The sequence below is a fragment of the Sapajus apella genome, unplaced genomic scaffold (assembly GCF_009761245.1).
Source record: "Sapajus apella isolate SASKATOON/1434 unplaced genomic scaffold, GSC_monkey_1.0 scaffold143, whole genome shotgun sequence".
NCBI classification, from domain to species: domain Eukaryota; kingdom Metazoa; phylum Chordata; class Mammalia; order Primates; family Cebidae; genus Sapajus; species Sapajus apella.
In genome coordinates, this window is record NW_022437083.1 from 2617365 (window position 1) to 2636449 (window position 19085).

General features: G+C 48.8%; 2 protein-coding genes and 1 long non-coding RNA gene across 4 annotated transcripts in view; 2 read left to right on the plus strand and 1 right to left on the minus strand.

Moving 5' to 3' along the window:
• Positions 1 to 2483, plus strand: part of LOC116540612 (mucin-4-like) — a 27791-nt gene extending 25308 nt beyond the window's left edge. Inside the window, exons 23-24 of the mRNA XM_032264168.1 lie at positions 988 to 1150; positions 1982 to 2483. Of these exons, the coding sequence (XP_032120059.1) occupies positions 988 to 1150; positions 1982 to 2177 (359 nt within the window). The 3' untranslated portion in view covers positions 2178 to 2483. The remainder of the gene's footprint in view (positions 1 to 987; positions 1151 to 1981) is intronic.
• Positions 2484 to 9936: 7453 nt separating this feature from the next.
• LOC116540620 lies at positions 9937 to 13624 on the plus strand. The gene is made up of 2 exons (XR_004264522.1): positions 9937 to 10075; positions 12973 to 13624. It is a non-coding gene; the product is annotated as an uncharacterized LOC116540620 (long non-coding RNA).
• Positions 13625 to 17392: 3768 nt separating this feature from the next.
• The window catches only part of MUC20 (mucin 20, cell surface associated), a 9491-nt gene continuing 7798 nt past the window's right edge, over positions 17393 to 19085 (minus strand). For both annotated transcript variants that reach the window (XM_032264183.1, XM_032264182.1), the window contains one exon: positions 17393 to 17787. In XM_032264183.1, the coding sequence (XP_032120074.1) occupies positions 17719 to 17787 (69 nt within the window). In that variant the 3' untranslated portion in view covers positions 17393 to 17718. The remainder of the gene's footprint in view (positions 17788 to 19085) is intronic.

The following is a 19085-nucleotide window of genomic DNA, read 5'->3' on the forward strand; positions in this document are numbered from 1 at the left end:
CTGGGATTATAGGTGCACACCACCACGCCCAGCTAATTTTTGTATTTTTAGTAGAGACTGGGTTTCACCATGTTGGCCAGGCTGGTCTTGAACTCCTGACCTAAGGCGATCCACCCGCCTTGGCCTCCTAAAGTACTAGGATTACAGGCGTGAGCCACCGTGCCTGGCTGAAAACCTAAAATTTTTATTATATAAGTATCATATGTTTATTGCAGAAACTTTAGGAAACATACATTTAACAAAAGGAAGACAGAAGAAAGAAAAACCTGTAATTCCAATCCCCAGAGACAACAACATTTTGTACAAACCCTTCTGAACTTTCTTTTATGCCTAGGAACCTTCACACGTTGGTTTTTTACTGAAGGATCAAATCATTCCTAATGTCTGACAACCTCCTCCTTACACAGCTGTGAACAGAGTATCTCATCTATTGTGTCCATATTCCCATTTGACATATTGCCTTATAATGGTGTGTTTGAATGTGGTGTCACATTTTAAAATATGTTATAATAATCATTTCCATTTTTTGAGTGTTTACTGTGTGTCGGGCAGTGCACTAAGTATTGTGGACATATTATCGCATTTAAATCTCACGGCAGTGTAAGTTCCTATGCTTTTAAACACAAGGAAACTGAAGCTGCAAGAGATAAGGAACGTTCCCTGAATCACACAGCTAGTTAGGAGCAGAGTTTGAGTTTCAGCTCAGGTCTGGCCACCTTCAAAGCATTTCCCATAGGAAACTGTCATCCCTGGTAACGACATGCAGTGGTTTATTTAACCAGACCCCACTTCTGAAACGTTGCTGCCATTGTCCACCGTGCTGATCTGAATGTCCAGGGACATATGTCTGAAACGTTGTTACCATTCTCCACCGTGCTGATCTGAATGTCCAGGGACATGTGTATCCGTGCACTTCTCTAGCCGTTTCTCAGAAGGATTTCGTGTTCATCGGTTGCTTTCTGTGTTTGTCTGTGTTCCTCCTGACAGTGAACGTGAGCATGCTGAGGGCTTACTTCACATGCAGTGGCTACAAGGGCTATGAGCTGGTTTACGACCCCCAGAGCGGCTTCACCTGTGTGTCCCCGTGCAGTAGGGGCTACTGTGACCACGGAGGCCAGTGCCAGCACCTACCCAGCGGGCCCCGCTGCAGGTGCGTAGGGTCACGGCCAGGAGTGGATGAGTGCTGGGGAGCCCAAGCTGGGCAAGACCCTGCAAGGGCCCAGGAATTAGGATGGCTCCCTTTGAGATCGGAGAGAAATCGGAGGCCAGGGAAGAGGGACAGTGGAGAAAAGGCGGGTTGTGAGTGCCTGCTTTGTGTGGAGAAGAAAGGTGCTATATTACCTCTGAGACCCAGAGGAGCCACAGCAGGTATTAGAACCACTTCAAAGATGAGAAAATGGCAGCTGAGAGATGAGAAGGAAACTGCCCGGGGACCCAGTAGGTTAAGAGCAGGGTACGGTTTCCAAAGCCAAACTTTTTTATTTTTTAATTTTTGAGACTGAGTACCTCTCTGCCACCCAGGCTGGAGTGCAGTGTTGTGTTCTCAGCTCACTGCAACCTCTGCCTCCCGGGTTCAAGCGATTCTCCTGCCTCCACCTCCCCGGGAGCTGGGATTACAGGTGCGCACCACCACGCCTGACTAGTATTTGTATTTTTAGTAGAGACGGGGGTTTCACCACGTTGGTTCAGGCTGGTCTTGAACTCCCAACCTCAGGTGATCCGCCCACCTTGGCCTCCCAAAGTGCTGGGATTACAGGCAGGAACCACCATCCCTGGCCTAGACCCACGTTTTAAAGCCCACACCTGCCTCCTTTGCCCAGTGGTCTCTTCAGCATGACCTCAGGGCTGACTCAGTCTCTCTCTCCAGAGAGTGGGGCGAGCCCAGCCTCTCCTAGAGAACCTCCTCTGCCCCAGCAGAAGAAGAGAGGCTGGGAGGCTGAGCACCCGCCTCTGACCACGCTGTCTCTCTCTCGGTCCCCAGCTGTGTGTCCTTCTCCATCTACACGGCCTGGGGTGAGCACTGTGAGCACCTGAGCATGAAACTCGAAGCGTTCTTCGGGATCTTCTTTGGGGCCCTCGGTGCCCTCTTGCTGCTGGGGTTCGGGACGTTTGTGGTCCTGCACTTCTGGGGTTGCTCCAGGACCAGATTCTCCTATCCTCTGGACACGGAAAGCTGAGGCCTCACCTTGAAGGGGCAGCTGTGGCCTAGGATACCTCAAGACCCACCCCATCCTCACCACACACCTAAGACGCCATTGCTTTTGAGACTGGAAAAGGGAAGGTGGCTGAAGACTACTGGGATTCTTCAAGGAGAATGAATACTGGGCCTCAAGACAAGACTGTGCCTTGTGGGTAGGCGCAGGGGCACACGGGGGGCCATAAGGACCAAACGTGCATGGATGGGTCCTCACACGGACACACCCACACCCACAGGAGGACACTGGACTGCGCACACATGCAAGTGCGTGCGCACACACCTACACATACACACACATGTGCGCACACACGCGCGCACACACCCACGCGCACACACACGTGTGCGCACACACACATACACACACACATACACGTGCACACACGCGTGCGCACACACCTACATGCACACACACGTGCGCACACACGCACGCACACACACCTACACGTGCACACACGCGCGCGCACACCTACATGCACACACGTGTGCGCGCACACACCTACACACACATACACGTGCGCACACACGCACGCACACACATGCACACACACACCCACAGGAGGACACTGGCCTGTGCACACATGCACATGCGTGCGCACACACCTACACACACACACATGTGCGCACACGCGCACGTGTGCACACACAGGCACATATACATGCACACACACACACGCCAGATTTCATCATGCAGGGATGGCTCTAAGTTAACCAAAATGCTTCTGCACACAAAATTCTCTGGTGTACTTCTAATTAAAGTCTATTTAAATAAAGTCCCTCTGACTTTTTTTGTCTTCAAACGCAGGGATTCTATTCCTGATTTTCTTGTGGTGGCCAAAGGGCTGGGCACAGGCTTCTCCCAACCATCAGAGGGCACAGGGTGTGGAGGTGGCGTGTTGGGCAGGTGGTAGAGTAGGAGCAGCTGGTCCAGCCCTGGTCAGCCCTTGGTTACCCATGTTGGAAATCCTCCATTGCTCCCCCAACCTTGCTTCATGCTCCTCATCACCTGCTTCTTCCCCCACCCTCTAAGGAGGACAGAGATACCCCAAGATGGAGTGCCCCAGACTCTCTCTCCCAGGACCCATCCCTGCCTGCTTGTCCGTCAATTTCACAAAATTGTAAAAGGATAAATGCAGTGTCTTTTCCTGTCTGGTGGCTGTCCCCATTCCCCTGTTTCATGGAAGAGGGATTAAACCATTTTGGCCCCCTGTCCAGGAACCAACTCAAGAAACGTGCCACCCCCCACCCTTAGATCTGGAGGACCTGATCCCTAATATACCTTCTCCGTCCTTTCCGGGACCCCAGACGGAGTGTTCTGAGGTTCTCCATCCCACAGCCCCTCAGCCCTACCCTGCCTCTACTAGTCCCCAGCAACCTGATCAGCTCCCACATCATCCTCTCAGCAGGCAGGACTCTTACACCTATCTGGTGTAACAACTCCAACACAACTGGTCCACAATTCCTGCAAAACCTCAATTCCAACTTTATGCAGAAACCAGGTAGCTGCCTCTTAGTTCTAAATCACAAATCCCTGAAGAGAGAATCTGATTGGTCCAATTTACGTCCGTTGTTTATGCCTGGTCCAATAACATGCAATCATGGCGTGAGAAAGGAGGTCACGTGGCACAGAGTCGGTGTTCAAGCTCACTCTTGTGGGTGGGTAAATGGTGTGAAGGAAGCACCCAAAGAAATATGATCTTTGATTGGGTGCAGTGGCTCATGCCTGTAATCCCAGCACTTTGGGAGGCCAAGGCAGGCGGATCACTTGAGGCCAGGAGTTTGAGACCAGCCTGGCCAACATGGTGAAACCCCGTCTCTATTAAAACACAAAAATTAGCCAGGGATGGTGGTGCACGCCTGTAATCCCAGCTACTCAGGAGGTTGAGGCAGGAGAATCTTTTGAATCTGGGAGGTAGAGGTTGCAGTGAGCTGAGATCGTGCCACTGCACTCCAGCCTGGGCGACAGAGCTCGCCTCTCTCTCTCTCTCTCCATATGCATATATATATGACCTTTGTACTAGGGTTCTCTAGAGGGACAGGACTAATAGATGTGTATACGAAGTGGAGTTTACTAAGGAGTATTGACTCACATGATCACAAGGTGAAGTTCCACCACAGGCTGTCTACAAGCTAGGAAGTAAGGAAGCCGGTCTGAATCCGACCTCAGAAGCAGGGAAGCTGACAGTGCAGCCTTCAGTCTGTGGCCGAGGGCCCGAGGGCCCCTGACAAACCACTGGTGTAAGTGCAAGAGTCCAACAGCTGAAGAACCTCAAGTCCAATGTTTGAGGGCAGGAGGCACCCAGCATGGGAGAAACGTGAGGCTGGAAGACTCAGCAAGTCTAGCCTTCCATGTTCCTCTGCCTGCCTTGCTCTGGGTATGCTGGCAGCTGATTAGACTGTGCCTACCCAGATTCAGAGTGGGTCTGCCTCTCCCGGTCCACTGATTCAAATATTAGTCTCCATTGGCAACACTCTCACAGACACACCAGGAACAATACTTTGCATCCTCAGTCCAATCAAGTTGACACTCACTATTTGCCATCACAGTCTTTGATCTGAGCAGACTCCAAACTGTCCACTCTATATGGAGAATGAGTTCTCCCAATAGGCAAAGCCACTGTCTTATGTACAGAGCTGTAGCTTTACCATTAGACTCCCCAAAGTGCAATGTAATGAAGTCTCCATACAAAAACATAGTCACAGCATTCATTTATCAAGAATTAAGCACACAACACAGAGGGGTTCACTGGTGAATTATACCAAATATTTAAAGAGAAAATAATACCTATTTTCTGCAATCTTTTCCAGAAGACAGAAGCAGGAGGACTACTCCCTAAGTCATTTGTCACTCTAATATCAAAACCAAAGACATTACCAGAAGACTAAAGACCAGTATCTCTCACAAAGATGCAAAAATTAGCAACAAAATATTAGCAAATCAAGTTCAACATATGTAAAAAGAATTACAGCTAGTGCTCGACTTACAACCATGGTCGGGACTGCGGACCGGTCGTAACACGATTTGGTCGTAAGTTGAGTAGGCTATATGTACAGTCGAAATGGTGCATGTGGAGATGGTAGTGCTGCCGGAAGCTGGTCCGCACTGTCGTACGCCCACCTGGGCAACGTTTGCGCTGCCAGACGCGGAGCAGTCGTGGCTAGCGATTGTGGTCGTAAAGTCGAATGGTCGTAAGTTGCATAGGTCGTAAGTCGATCAATACCTGTACAGGCCATGATGGCCGGGCGCAGTGGCTCACACCTGTAATCCCAGCACTTTGGGAGGCTGAGGCGGGGCAGATCATGAGGTCAGGAGATTAAGACCATCGTGGCCAACATGGTGAAAAATACAAAATTATCTGGGTGTGGTGTGGCATACCCGTAATCTCAGCTACTCAGGAGGCTGAGGCAGGAGAATCGCTTGAACTTGGGAGGCGGAGCTTGCAGTGAGCCGATATCACACCACTGCACTCCAGTCTGGCGACAGAGCATGACTCCGTCTCAAAAAAAGAAAAGAATTGCAGGCCATGACCAAGAGGGATTCATCCCACGTATGCAAGACTGGTTCAATATTCAAAAATCAGCTAATATATCAACAGGCAAGAAGAAAAATGACATGATCATATCAGTAGATGTAGGAAAAGCATTTGACAAAATCCAACCCCTGTTCATGATAAAAATTCTCAGTAAATTAGAAATAAGAACTTCCTCAACTTGATAAAGAATATCTACAAAAACCTACAGCTAACATCATCCTTAACGGTGAGAAACTAGATGCTTTCCCCCAAGATTAGGAACAAGGCAAGGATGTCCCCTGTCACTATCACTTTTCAACATCATATGGAGGTCTTGGCCAGTGCAACAAGGCAAAAAAGGGAACTAAAAGGCATATAGACTACAGAGGAGGAAATAAAACTGTTTTTGTTCACAGATGTCACAATCATCTATGTAAAAGAATCTAAGAGCCGACAAAAGGAAAAATCCCTAGAACAAAGAAGCAATTTCAGCCAAGCTTCATGGTGTAAGGATGGTGTCCCAAAGTTAACAGATTTCTTACGTGCCAGCAAAGAACAATTGGAATTTAGAATTTAAAATATTTGAGAAAGACAGGAAACAAAAAAAGAAAAAATAATAATAAAATTTAAAATACATTACCATTTACATTAGCATCCCCCAAAATGAAATACTGAGATATAAATGTAACAAAATATGTACAAGATCTATATGAGGAAAACTATAAAACTCTGATGAAAGATATCAACGAAAAACTTCACAAATGGAAAGATATTCTATGTTCATGAATAGGAAGACTCAATATTTTTTTTTTGAGACAGGGTCTCGCTCCGTCACCCAGGCTGGAGCGCAGTGGCGCCATCTCAGCTCACTGCCACCTCCGCCTCCCAAGGTCAAGTCATTCTTCTGCTTCAGCCTCCCAAATAGCTGGAATTACAGGCACCACCATCACACCTGGCTAACTGTTTTGTGTTTTTAGTAGAGACGGGGTTTTGACATTTTGGCCAGGCTGGTCTCAAACTCCTGCCCTCAGGTGATCCAACCGCCTCTGCCTCCCAAAGTGTTGGGATTACAGGTATGAGCCACTGCACCAGGCCAAAAGACTGAATATTATCAAGACAGCGGTTCTCAATATTAAGATAGCAGCAGATCAAGATAGCTAACTTGATCTACAGATTCTACATAATAACACAATTAGTAAACTGGGTCTAAGTTTATGTGGAGAGGAAAAGATCCAAAATAGTCAACTCAATATTGATGGAGAACAGTCCCAGGACTAGTACCACCTGACTTCAAGGCTTACTCTAAAGCTATAATAATGAAAACAGCATGATACTGGCAAAAGAATAGGCAGACAGATCAACGGAACAGGATAGAGAGCCCAGAGTATTAAAAGTAATGTTTCTAATAGACCTATATAAATGTGTCAACTGATCTTTGACAAAGGAGCAGAAGCCACACAATGGAGCACAGACAGTGTTTTCAACAAACGGACGCTGGGACAAGTGGACATCCACACACGAAAAAAAAAATCTAGACACAGACCTTATACGTTTCATAAAAACGCAAAACGAAGCATAAACCTCAGTAAAATGCAAAACTGTAAGACTCCAGAAGATAACAGGAGAAAACCTAAATGACCTTGGGTATGGTAATGGCTTTTTAGATACAATACCAAAGGCGTGATCCATGAAGGAAATCAGTGATGAGCTGAGCTTCATTAACATTAAAAACTTCTTCTCTGTGAAAGGCAATGGCTAGAGAATGAAAAGGCTAGTTGCAGACTGGGAGAAAACGTTTGCAAAAGTCACATCTGATAAAAGACTGTTATTTAAAATATACAAAGAGCTGGGTGCAATGACTCACACCTGAAATCCCAGCACTTTGGGAGGCCAAGGTGGGCAGATCCCTTGAGGTCAGGAGTTCAAGACCAGCCTGGACAATACGGTGAAACCCCGTCTCAACTGAAAATACAAAAATTAGCTGGGCGTGGTGGCACACACCTGTAATCCCAGCTACTTGGGAGGCTGAGGCAGTGAACTGTTTGAACCCAGGAGGTGGAGGTTGCAGTGAGCTGAGACCATGCCACTGTACTCCAGCCTGCGTGACAGAGCAAGACTTTGTCTCAAATAATTAATTATACAAATCAATTATATAACTCTTACAACTCAACAATAAGAAAATGAACAACCCAGTTTTTTTAAGGGGCAAAAAAAAAAAAACCATACATGTCACTAAAGAAGATATTCACATGGCACATGGGCATCTGAAAAGATGGTGAGCGTCATACGTCATTAGGGATGGCAGACAGCACGATGCCAATACACGCCTATTAGAATGACCAAAATCGCCTGGCACAGTGGCCCACACCGACGTTCCCAGCACTTTGGGAGGCGGAAGCGCGAGGATCACTTGAGCCCAGGAGTTTGAGACCAGTCTGGGCAACAAAGCGAGACCCCATGTCTACAAAAAATTTACAAATGATATGGGTATGATAGCACATGACTGCGGTCCCAGCTACTCTGGAGGCTGAGGTGGGAGGATTGCTGGAGCCCAGGAGGTCGAGGCTGCATGAGCTGTGATCGCACCGCTGCACTCCATGAGCACCACAGTGAGACCTTCAAAAGAAAAAGAAAAGAATGACCAAAGTTCATAGCACTGAAAACTTCAAATGCTGGTCAGGATATGGAGCAGCAGGGACACTCCTTCATTGCTGGTGGGAGGGCAAAATGCTACAACCACTTCGGAAGACAATTTGGCAGCTTCTTACAAAATTAAACCATACTCTTACTATACAGTCTATCAGTCACACTCTGTGGTATTTACCCAAAGGGACGGAAAACTTTTTTGTCCACACAAAAACCTGTACATGGATGTTTATAGCAGCTTTATTCATAATTGCCAAAACTTGGAAGCAATCAAGATGTCCTTCAGCAGGGGACCTACGGAACATTCAGACGATGGAATATTAACAGGGGACCTATGGAACATTCAGATGATGGAATGTCATTCAGTGCTAAATGAGATGAACTATACAGCCATGGAATCCATACAGATAACCTAAATGCATATTACTATGTGAAAGAAAGCAATCTGAAAAGGCTACTTACCTCATGATTCCCATTATATGACATTCTGGAGAGGGCAAAATTATGAAGACAGTAAAAAGATTCATGGTTGCCAGGGGTTAGGGCTGAACAGGTGGAGCACAGAGGAGTTTTAGGGCACTGAAAATACTTGTTTTTCTGTATGATACTACAACGGCAGAAACATATTTTATTTTATTTTATTTTTTGAGATGGAGCCTTGCTGTGTTGCCCAGGCTGGACTGCAGTGGCATGACCTTGGCTCACTGCAACCTCCGCCTCCTGGGTTCAAGTGATTCTCCTGCCTCAGTCTCCCAAGTAGCTGGAATTACAGGCACACAACGCCATGCTCAGCTAATTTTTGTATTTTTATAGAGTCAGGGTTTCACCATGTTTCCCAGGCTGTTCTTGAACTCCTGACCTCAAGAGATCTGCCTACCAAAGTGCTGGGATTACAGGCATGAGCCACTGCGCCCGGCCAGCAGATACACTGCTGAATGGAGAATGTCCGACGCCAAAAGTGAACTGTAAACCCTGGACTTTGAGTGATGAGGGTATGTTGCTGTGGATGCATCAACCGTCACAAATGCACCTCTCCGGTGCAGGATGCTGATGGCGGGGAGGCTGTGCGTTTGTAGATGGTGTGTGGCAGGGGGTATACGGGAACTTCTGTATTTCCCACTCAGGAAAATTTTGCTGTGAACCTAAAACTGCTCTAAAAAAAAGTAAATTTGATTATTTAAAAGATGATTTTTAAACGAATATATTTAAATTTTTTAAAGAATTAAGCACACATGGCACTAAGGGGGCAGCTTGGGAGCCAACCACCCGCCCGTTGTGAGGGAGGGAGAGGCCTGCAGGCACGATGGAGCTGAGGCTGCCCTCACCTGGCCACCAGAATCCCAAGTCCATGAGGGCTTCGTCATGTGACTCAAGGTCGGAGACAGCAGAAGGTCCAAACGTTACAACACAGCCAATGACTCACACATATGCGGTTGGACACACGGCTGCAGCAGGCACTGCGCACCATCAACCGTGGAGAAGGGAAACCAGGAAGAGCAAAAGCGAAGCAGCAAATGGGAAGCAGGCCGCCCCAAACCCAAAGTCCCTCCTCCCCCGTCCATCTGCAGGCACTAAGCTTCCCCTGCTCCCACTGAGCAACGGAGGCAGCGGGAGGACGGAGTTTGTGTGTTCTCCCGAAGAAGACAAGAGATCCAACGCCGGGGAGAATGATGGGGACTTGCTACCGCTGAAGGAGCCCTGCAGATTGGAGAGAAAAGAGGAGGTGGGGACCCTGGTGGTAGAGGATACATGAAAAGTAGGGCTTTCTGGGCCAGGCATGGTGGCTCATGCCTGTAATCCCAGCACTTTGGGAGACCGAGGCAGGTGGATCACCCGAGGTCAGGAGTTCGAGACCAGCCTGACCAACATAGTGAAACCCCATCTCCACTGAAATTAAAAAAATTAGCCAGGGGTGGTGGTGCACGCTTGTAGTCCCAGCTACTCAGGACGCTGAGACAGGAGAATCCCTTGAACCCGGGAGGCGGAGGTTGCAGTGAGCTGAGATGGCACCACTACACTCCAGCCTGGGCGACAGAGCGAGACTTCATCTCAAAAAAATAAACTAATAAAAGTAAGTCTGTCTGATTTAGCAAATGAAAATACAGGAAGGCCAGCTTAAATTTCAGATTAATCACAAATAATTGGTTTACTATAAAGATATCCCATGAACCATTTTGGACATTCTTGTGTTTTTAAGTGTTCATCATTTATCCAAGGCTCTAATTTAACTGGACACCCTGTATTTTCTTGGTGAGCCCAGTCAAAGCTACTGAGGCCCTGACTGCGAGGGAGGAGGAGACGTCACGGGAAAGGAGAGGCACCTGGGGACACCCTTCTCTAGCTGGACAGGGAGCTGCCCCTTCGTGAGTGGGACAGTTGGAAGGACAAGGTCGCAACCGTGCGTTTTCCTCAGCTTACTCCCTGGCTCTGAGTGGTCTGGATTCTGTCACTTTGAGCCTGGAATAAAAGAACTGACCAGCTCTACTCCAGGGTGCCAGGCATGAGTTTGCTTGGTAGGGAGAAGGGCGCAGACCCCTGTCCCCTGCTGGTGGCAGGCAGCTGGAACAGATTCAGTGGCTCAGGAGTGGCAGAGGGAGCTATCTGGGACAAAGCTTGGCCAGAGACACAGATTCCCTTGCCCATTCTTCCCTGCTCTGGAAGGAGCCTTCCAGAAACTCCCCGCAGGCCTGAAGTAAGCGGCTTCATGACCAGGATGATGAGTGATAGGTAACTGGCATGATGTGCTCCTTTAGGCACTTACTGGGACCAGAAAGTGGTGTACTGCCCACTCATGACGGTGCAGGGCATGCCCACGGAATTCGCGTCCATTCGCTGCTGTGCATAATTTGGTGGCCGGTCCCCTCACAAAGGATGGAGGCAGGACTGGCTGTGGCAGAAGCTTCGGATGAGGTCTCTGGGCAGAAAGTTCCACCTCATGCTGTCTTCATCATTGCTGTGGAGCTTCAGCAACTCAGAGTTCACGCAGAGTCGCAGGGGACTTTACACGGGCTGTCTTGTTTAGGACTACGCTTCCATTTGTCTTTGTAACACATGTGACAGTTTTACCTCACATGCACACTCCTTTAGAATCTTACATTGCTGGAGAGTTTTCTCCGGGTGCTTCTGGCTCCTGTTGGTTTGGTAATATTACTCCTGCTAAGTTTGATCATTTCCAGGAATACACACACACACACACACACACATACACACAAACACACACATACAGACACACACACACAGAGACACACACACAGACACACAGACACACACGCAAACACACACACGCAAACACACACAGACACAGACACACACACACAGAGACACACACACAGACACACACAGAGACACACACAGAGACACACAGACACACACACAGACACACACACGCAAACACACACACAGACACACACACACAGACACACACACAGACACACACACGCAAGCACACACAGACACACAGAGAGACACACACACAGAGACACAGACACACACACGCAAACACACACACAGACACACACAGACACAGAGACACACAGAGACACACACACACAGACACACGCAGACACACAGAGACACACACAGACACACACACAAACACACACAGACACACACAGAGACACACACACACAGACACACAGACACACACAGAGACACACACACACACGCAAACACACACACAGACACACACAGAGACACACACACACAGAGACACACACACACAGACACACAGACACACACACAGACACACACAGAGACACACACGCAAACACACACAGAGACACACACAGACACACACACAGAGACACACACAGACACACAGACACACAGACACACACAGAGACACACACAGAGACACACACACAGAGACACACAGACACACAGACACACACACACACGCAAACACACACACATTCTCTCTTTCTTCCTCTTTATTGCCCGCCCCCCACATGCAATCATAATTATACACTTTAGTTCCCAAATGCTTCTAATCTGTTTTGTTGTTGTTGTTGTGTCTGAGACAGGGTCCCGCTCAGCTGCTCAGGCTGGAGTGCAGTGGCGCAATCTCAGCTCACTGCAACCTCTGCCTCCCGGGTTCAAGCAAAATTCTCCTGCCTCGGCCTCCTGAGTAGCTGGGATTACAGGTGTGAGCCACCACGGCCTGCTAATTTTTCTATTTTTAGTAGGGACAGGGTTTCACCACGTTGCCCAGGCTGGTCTCAAACTCCGGGCCTCAAGCAATCTGCCCCCCTCAGCCTCTCAAAGTGCTGAGATGACACTCGGCCTCTAATTTGTATACTCCTTATTTTACAGATTTTTAAAGGTAGTCAAATTTCACAAATTTTTGACTTCCAAAAACAACGATAATCAGCGTTGTATGTACACGCGTGTCCTCGTATGCAGCACTTAAGATGACGTGAGCCACTGTATTAGGTACCACCAATGTGAGGAGGTACAAAGCAAGAGAAGAAAAACTAAGAATCGGGTTTATGTAACAGTGGTGTTGTCACCTTTGTAAACTGCTCCATTCATACCTAATTGGAGTGCAGCTTTGTAACAATTTATCGTTAAATTTACATTTTGTTTGACTTCAATACTGAATGCCATTTTCTTAACTTTCAGAGCTCCCTCAACTTCTGGGGCCATCTGCTCACATGGCCCGCCATTCGTCTGTTGCTCAGCCAAGACATCAGCCCCTCATGTGGAGGGCTCCATGCCAGCTTCTGTGAAGACTGGTGAATACTAGCGGCCGCTTGTCCCAGAGCACGTGCAATGTAACAAACTTGTAAATAAAATAAGCACATTGTAATACAGCATGTTCGGTGTCATAACAGAAACACAAGTAAAGAGATCAGGAAATCAGCGCCTCTGCAGGGAATCTGACAGTCATGGAGAGGTGCCATCTGAACTGGGCTTTGAGGAATGAGTAGGAGTTTTCCAGGGGAAGGGACAAGGGGGACAAATGGTGGGCAGAAGCTCCAGATGAAAGCAGGTGTGCCTGGGGTTAGCGATGCCCCCTGCGGAGGGAGCATAGGTTATGGAAGATGGGCTCACAGAACCTGGAGCTAAGGAAGTTGGCTGAGGCCAAATCTTGAAGGCCCTTGCACACCAAGGTGGGGATTTCATCCTGGAGGTGGGAGCAGGAGTAGCTTTGATTTGGGAGAGAAAAGCTCTAGAGATAGTGTAAAAGGTAGCTTGGAGTTTAAAAAATTTTTAAGTTCCATTTTAAGAAAATAAGATAAAATAATATTTCATGAACTTCTTTCCATCTTAATAAACACATTTCAACACAACTTCTATAGACTGTGTAAAATAACACTATATGTTTAACCAAAGTGTTACATGGGGAGATTTTAGGTCATTTGTGTTTCGTTTTGTCTTTTTCATCTATTGGTTGTTATAAACAGGCACAGATTATTAATTATTTCCTTAAGGTAAACCAGTAATGAGACTGCTGAATTAAAGGTATGTACATTTTTCAGGCTTTAAATAAGTCAGTTAAATTGTCCTCCAGAAAGGCTGCACCAATTTCATTCCTACTAGGAGTGTTTGAGATGCCCCTTTGCCCAGCACCCAGCTGGATCAGTACGAGACGCACAGTAAGCACTCTCTCACTGCATTAATTGACCTGTTTTTGATGAAGTCAAACATTCTTCCTCATGGTGGGGCGGCGGGAGGAGAGGACGCTTGTATTTCTTCTTTTGTGAATCGCCTGCTGCTATTTATCCATTTTTCTGCTGGTGTGTCTGCCTTTTCTTTCCTTGCTCTGTAAGAGTTCTCTGTATATTGAAGGCATCCTGTTGTTGCTATATGCGGTGTAACTTTCAATTTGTTATTTCTGTACATGTCTAACTTTAATCCCTGGCAGAAGAAACAGATTTGAATCCTCCATGACACGTAGCTCAGTCTCTCTTCTGCGGCAGGTACTCAACAGATGTGCCAAGATGAGTGGATTATTTTTATCCAAGCTACTTTATGAAACCCATTCTGCCCTACTCCAGAAACGAAGGGATCAGTTGAACGTCCACACTCCCCTTGCTCCCAGCAATGTCAATTTGTCTCCTTGTTTCTTTCATTCATCCAACGAATGTTTACTGATCCCCTGATATGTGCCAGGTACCATTCTGGGCACTGGGGTTACCATAATGGGCAAAATCTTTCATTCTAATTGGGGGACTCAGATAACAAAGAAAACAAATAAAATATGTATGATGTTCAATTGTGATCAGCACTGTAATGTACATCAAAATACAGAAGGGGAGGCCGGCGGCTCACGCCTGTAAAACCAGCACTTTGGGAGGCCGAGGCGGGTGGATCATCAGGCCAGGAGATCGAGACCAGCCTGGACAACATAGTGAAACTCCGCTTCTGCAAAAAATACAAAAAATTAGCCAGGCATGGTGGCAGGTGCCTGTAATCCCAGCTACTTGGGAGGCTGAGACATGAGAATTGCTTGAACCAGGAGGCGGAAGTTGCACTGAGCTAAGATCGCGCCATTGCACTCCAGCCAGGGTGACAGAGCAAGACTCCATCTCAAAAACAAAGAAAGAAAATAATACAGGAGTGGAGACTGAATCTGAAAGCAGCATGGTCGCAGAAGACCTCACTGAGAAGGGAAATGACGGCGGGCGTGGAGGGTTGGCCCAGTGGATATCTAGAGGAGAAGGCTTCTGAGCAGACTGAACAATGTGCAGAAAGGTCCCAAGGCAAGAGCAGGCTCCGTGCATTCAGGGACAAGAAAGGCATCAGCGTGGCTGCAGCACAGAGAGGGACGACGGGAGGCAGGGGCTGCAGGTCACGCACGGCTTTGCAGCCCTCATCGGAGCTCTGCTTTTCTTCTGAGTGAAATGGGAGGATTGGAGCAAAGATGTGGTGTGGTCTGCCTTATGTTGGAGAAGGACAGCCCTGGCTACACACTGGGACTAGACTGGGGAGGAGACGGAGGCGGGAACAGGGAGCCTGGCGGTGGTCCAGGTGAGAGGGGCCGGCATTGTGGACCATCTCGGCGGCAGCAGTGGTGACGCTGAGGAGGGGCTGCATTCTGGGCACAGGTTGATGGCAGTCGAGCCAGCAGAATTTCCCGGTGCAAAATGTGAGAGAAAGAGAGGAATGAAGACCAGTGCCGAGGATGTCGGCTTGAGCAACTGAAGGATGCAGCCGACGTTAACTGAGATGGCAAAGATGCAGGTGGGCAGGTGCAGAGGAAAAGGTCGGAACCTCGATTTTAGAAATGTGGAGGTCGGCCAGGAGCGGTGGCTCGCACCCGTAATCCCAGCACTTTGGGAGGCCGAGGTGGGTGGATCACGAGCTGAGGAGGTCAAGACCAGCCTGGCCAAGATGGTGAAACCCTGTCTCTATTAAAAATACAAAAAACAAACAAACAAACAAACAAAAAAACAGCTGGGCATGGTGGCAGACACCTGTAATCCCAGCTACTCGGGAGGCTGAGGCAGAAGGCAGAAGCTGCAGTGAGCCAAGATTGCGCCACTGCACTCTAGCCTGGGCGACAGAGGGAGACTCTGTCTCAAAAAAAGAAATGGTGACTGTAAGGTATGTATTTTATTAACATCCAAGTGGAGAGACTAAGAACTGAATACACAAGATACACTAATAACAGCTGTGTATAAGGCTGGGCACAGTGGCTCACGCCTGTAATCCCAGCACTTTGGGAGGCCGAGGCGGGAGGATTCCTTGAACTCAGCAGATCGGGACAAACCTGGGCAACATGGTAAAGCCCCATCTCTACAAAAAAATACAAAAGGCAGCCAGGTGTGGTGCAACTCTCTGGTCCCAGCTACTCGGGAGGCTGAGGTGGGAGGGTCACCCAAGCCTGGGAGGTCGAGGCTGCAGTGAGCTATGGCAGCACCACTGCACTGCAGTTTGGGTGACAGAGTGAGGCCCTGTCTCAATTTAAAATACTAAATTGTTGGCCAGGCACAGTGGCTCACGCCTGTAATCCCAGCACTTTGGGAGGCCAAGGCAGGTGGATCACCTGAGGTCAGGAGCTCGAGACCATCCTCACCAACATGGAGAAACCCTATCTCTACTAAAAGTAAAAAAATTAGCTGGATGTGATGGTGCACGCCTGTAGTCCCAGCTACTTGGGAGGCTGAGGCAGAAGAATCGCTTGAATCGGGGAGGCGGACATTGCCGTGACCCAAGATCGCGCCATTGCACTCCAGTCTGGGCAACTAGAGCGAAACTTCATCTCAAAAAATAATAATAAACTGTTGTGTATAAGAGGTGCAATTATAGACAACTTTTTCTTTCTCTTCTTCCTACTTCTTACTCTGCTTGGTCTTTGGAATTTTTAAAAATTTTGAAATCATAAGCAAGTTTTACTTTTATTTCTTCTTCTCTTTATTCATTTATTTTTTGGGTCTCACCTTGTCACTGGAGTGCAGAGGTGTGATCTCAGCTGACTGCTCCAACTCCCGGGTTCGAGTGATCCTCCCGCCTCGGTCGCAGAGCACCTGGGATACAGGTGTGCACCATTACGCCCCAATAATTTGTGTATTTTTGTAGAGACGGAGTTTCACCACGTTACCCAGGCCAGTCTCAGACTCCTGACTGAGCTCAAGCAATCCACCCACCTCAGCCTTCCAAAGCACTGGGATTACAGGCATGAGCCACTGCACCTGGCCAAGTTTTACTTTTATAATAAAAAGTAAACCACATTTAATTTTAAAACATAATAATATGTAAGTTATAAGATATGAGAGGAATAATCAAGCATTGCAGACTTTCTTTTAAATCTGCTTGTGTCCAGAACTTGAAATTCAGGTCAATTCCACATTCTCTGCATCCTTACCACAGGCTCGATGCCCTGCTAGCTCAGGGGACACTGAGATGAACAGAGGTGGCCTCTGCCTGCTGTCGCTCACGGCTCCACCGGCTGCAGCCCAGTCTCAGTAAATGCTTAATCAAAGTCCAAAGCAAGACCTGGGGCAGTGGACGGAAGGAGGGAGCCGTGAGCACATACACAGCCCCTAGACTGCAAAATGGCGAGAGCACACAGCTCACAGCTCAACAGACAGCCTCTGGGCCATACTGAGTGAAGTTTAAGGCAGGATGGAAGCACACAGATGGGTGATCAGGTCTCTCTTTACTGAAACACAGAACATGTGCCAAGGTGAGTCCAAGGACACCTGTGGGAACAGGCGAAGCCCCCCTCCCGACACATATACTCCAGTATACGGGAGCTAGGGTCCTGTTGCCACATCTGGGGTGAGGGGCTTGGGCCGGCTGCCCTTCATGAGAAACTTCTGGGTACCTCTCCGCACAGCAACGCAGCTCCGGTCTGCTGGTGGGGGCCCAGGCAGCCCCCTCTTTTGGCATAGAAACATGCCTGGTTGCAGCTGATGTCCGCTAGCCTCTCCTGACGCGCAGCAAGGAGACTTGGAGGAGAGGCACGTGGGCGTGGAGTTCACGGCGGACCTGGACAGCAAGGGAGCCAGGTGTTCCTTTCAGCCCATCTGGCCCGTGAGCTCACCACAGGCAGAGGACAGGAAGGGACAGTGGGGCGGAGCACGTGAGGAGGACAGCAGCCCTTCCCGGGCCTCCCACATGCTAGACTCTGGCCAGGGGCTTCACACACGATGTCATCTAAACTTCACGGCAACCTTATAAAGCAGGTGTTATGATCCTCACATTGTACGGGATGCAAGTCGCATGGAATCACTCATCCAAGACCACAGAGTTAGGAACCAGAATGCACACCCAGATCTGGCTGGTTCCAAAGTCCATTGTCTAATCCCTGAGCCCAACTGTCGGCTGTCCCTGGACAAGAACGGGCGCCCAACCCCCACATGGCCTGGTGCCTGCACCTCAGCTACCTGACCTGTTCCAGTGTCTTTCCAATTCCTGAAATCATTTCCTGTTCAGGGGTTCAGACCTGACATTCAAACCTGGCTTCCTGGCCGGGCATGGGGGCTCTCAGCCGTAATCCCATCACTCTGGGAGGCTGAAGCAGGTGGATCACCTGAGGTCAGGAGTTCAAGACCAGCCTGGCCAACATGGCAAACCCCTGTCTCTACTCAAAATACAAAAATTAGCCAGGTGTGGTGGTGGGCGCCTCTAATCCCAGTTACTCAGGAGGCTGAGGCAGGAGAATCACTTGATTCCAGGAGACGGAGGCTGCAGGGAGCCAAGATCACGCCATCGCACTTCAGCCTGGACGACAGAGCGAGACGCTGTCTCAAAACAATAAATAAAACGAAGCAAAACCAGCCTCCCTCTTCAACAAGGATCCACGCTTGCTCCTCCGATTACCATGTGCCGAGGGCATCTGTCACTTACTTGGCCATGTGGCATCAAATCCCCATGCCGTGTTCAGGGAGCCCCCCACGGTGGGCCGTGTTCGGGGAGCCCCCCACGGTGGGCCTTGTTCAGGGAACCCCTCACAGTGGGAGTTGTGACGGGCCTTGCTGCCACTGAGAGAATGCCAAGGAGGCAGATAGCCCCCTTCCCATCCCCTGGCAACTAGGTGTGTGCTACGGGGGCACAAGAGCTAAGCTCAGCCTATCGGATGTTCCCACTCAGGACTGCGGCTCTGACAGCTGACCCCAAGACAAAAAGGCAGTAAGAACCCAGGTGAAATCGTGTGCGTGGGCAGTATGAGGCCCGTCAGCTGTGGCAGCGTCCAATAGCGACCGACCGGCAAGAATGACCATGTCCCAGCCAGCGTGTTCCCGCCATCGGACCGGCAAGAGCGACCGTGTCCCAGCCAGCGTGCT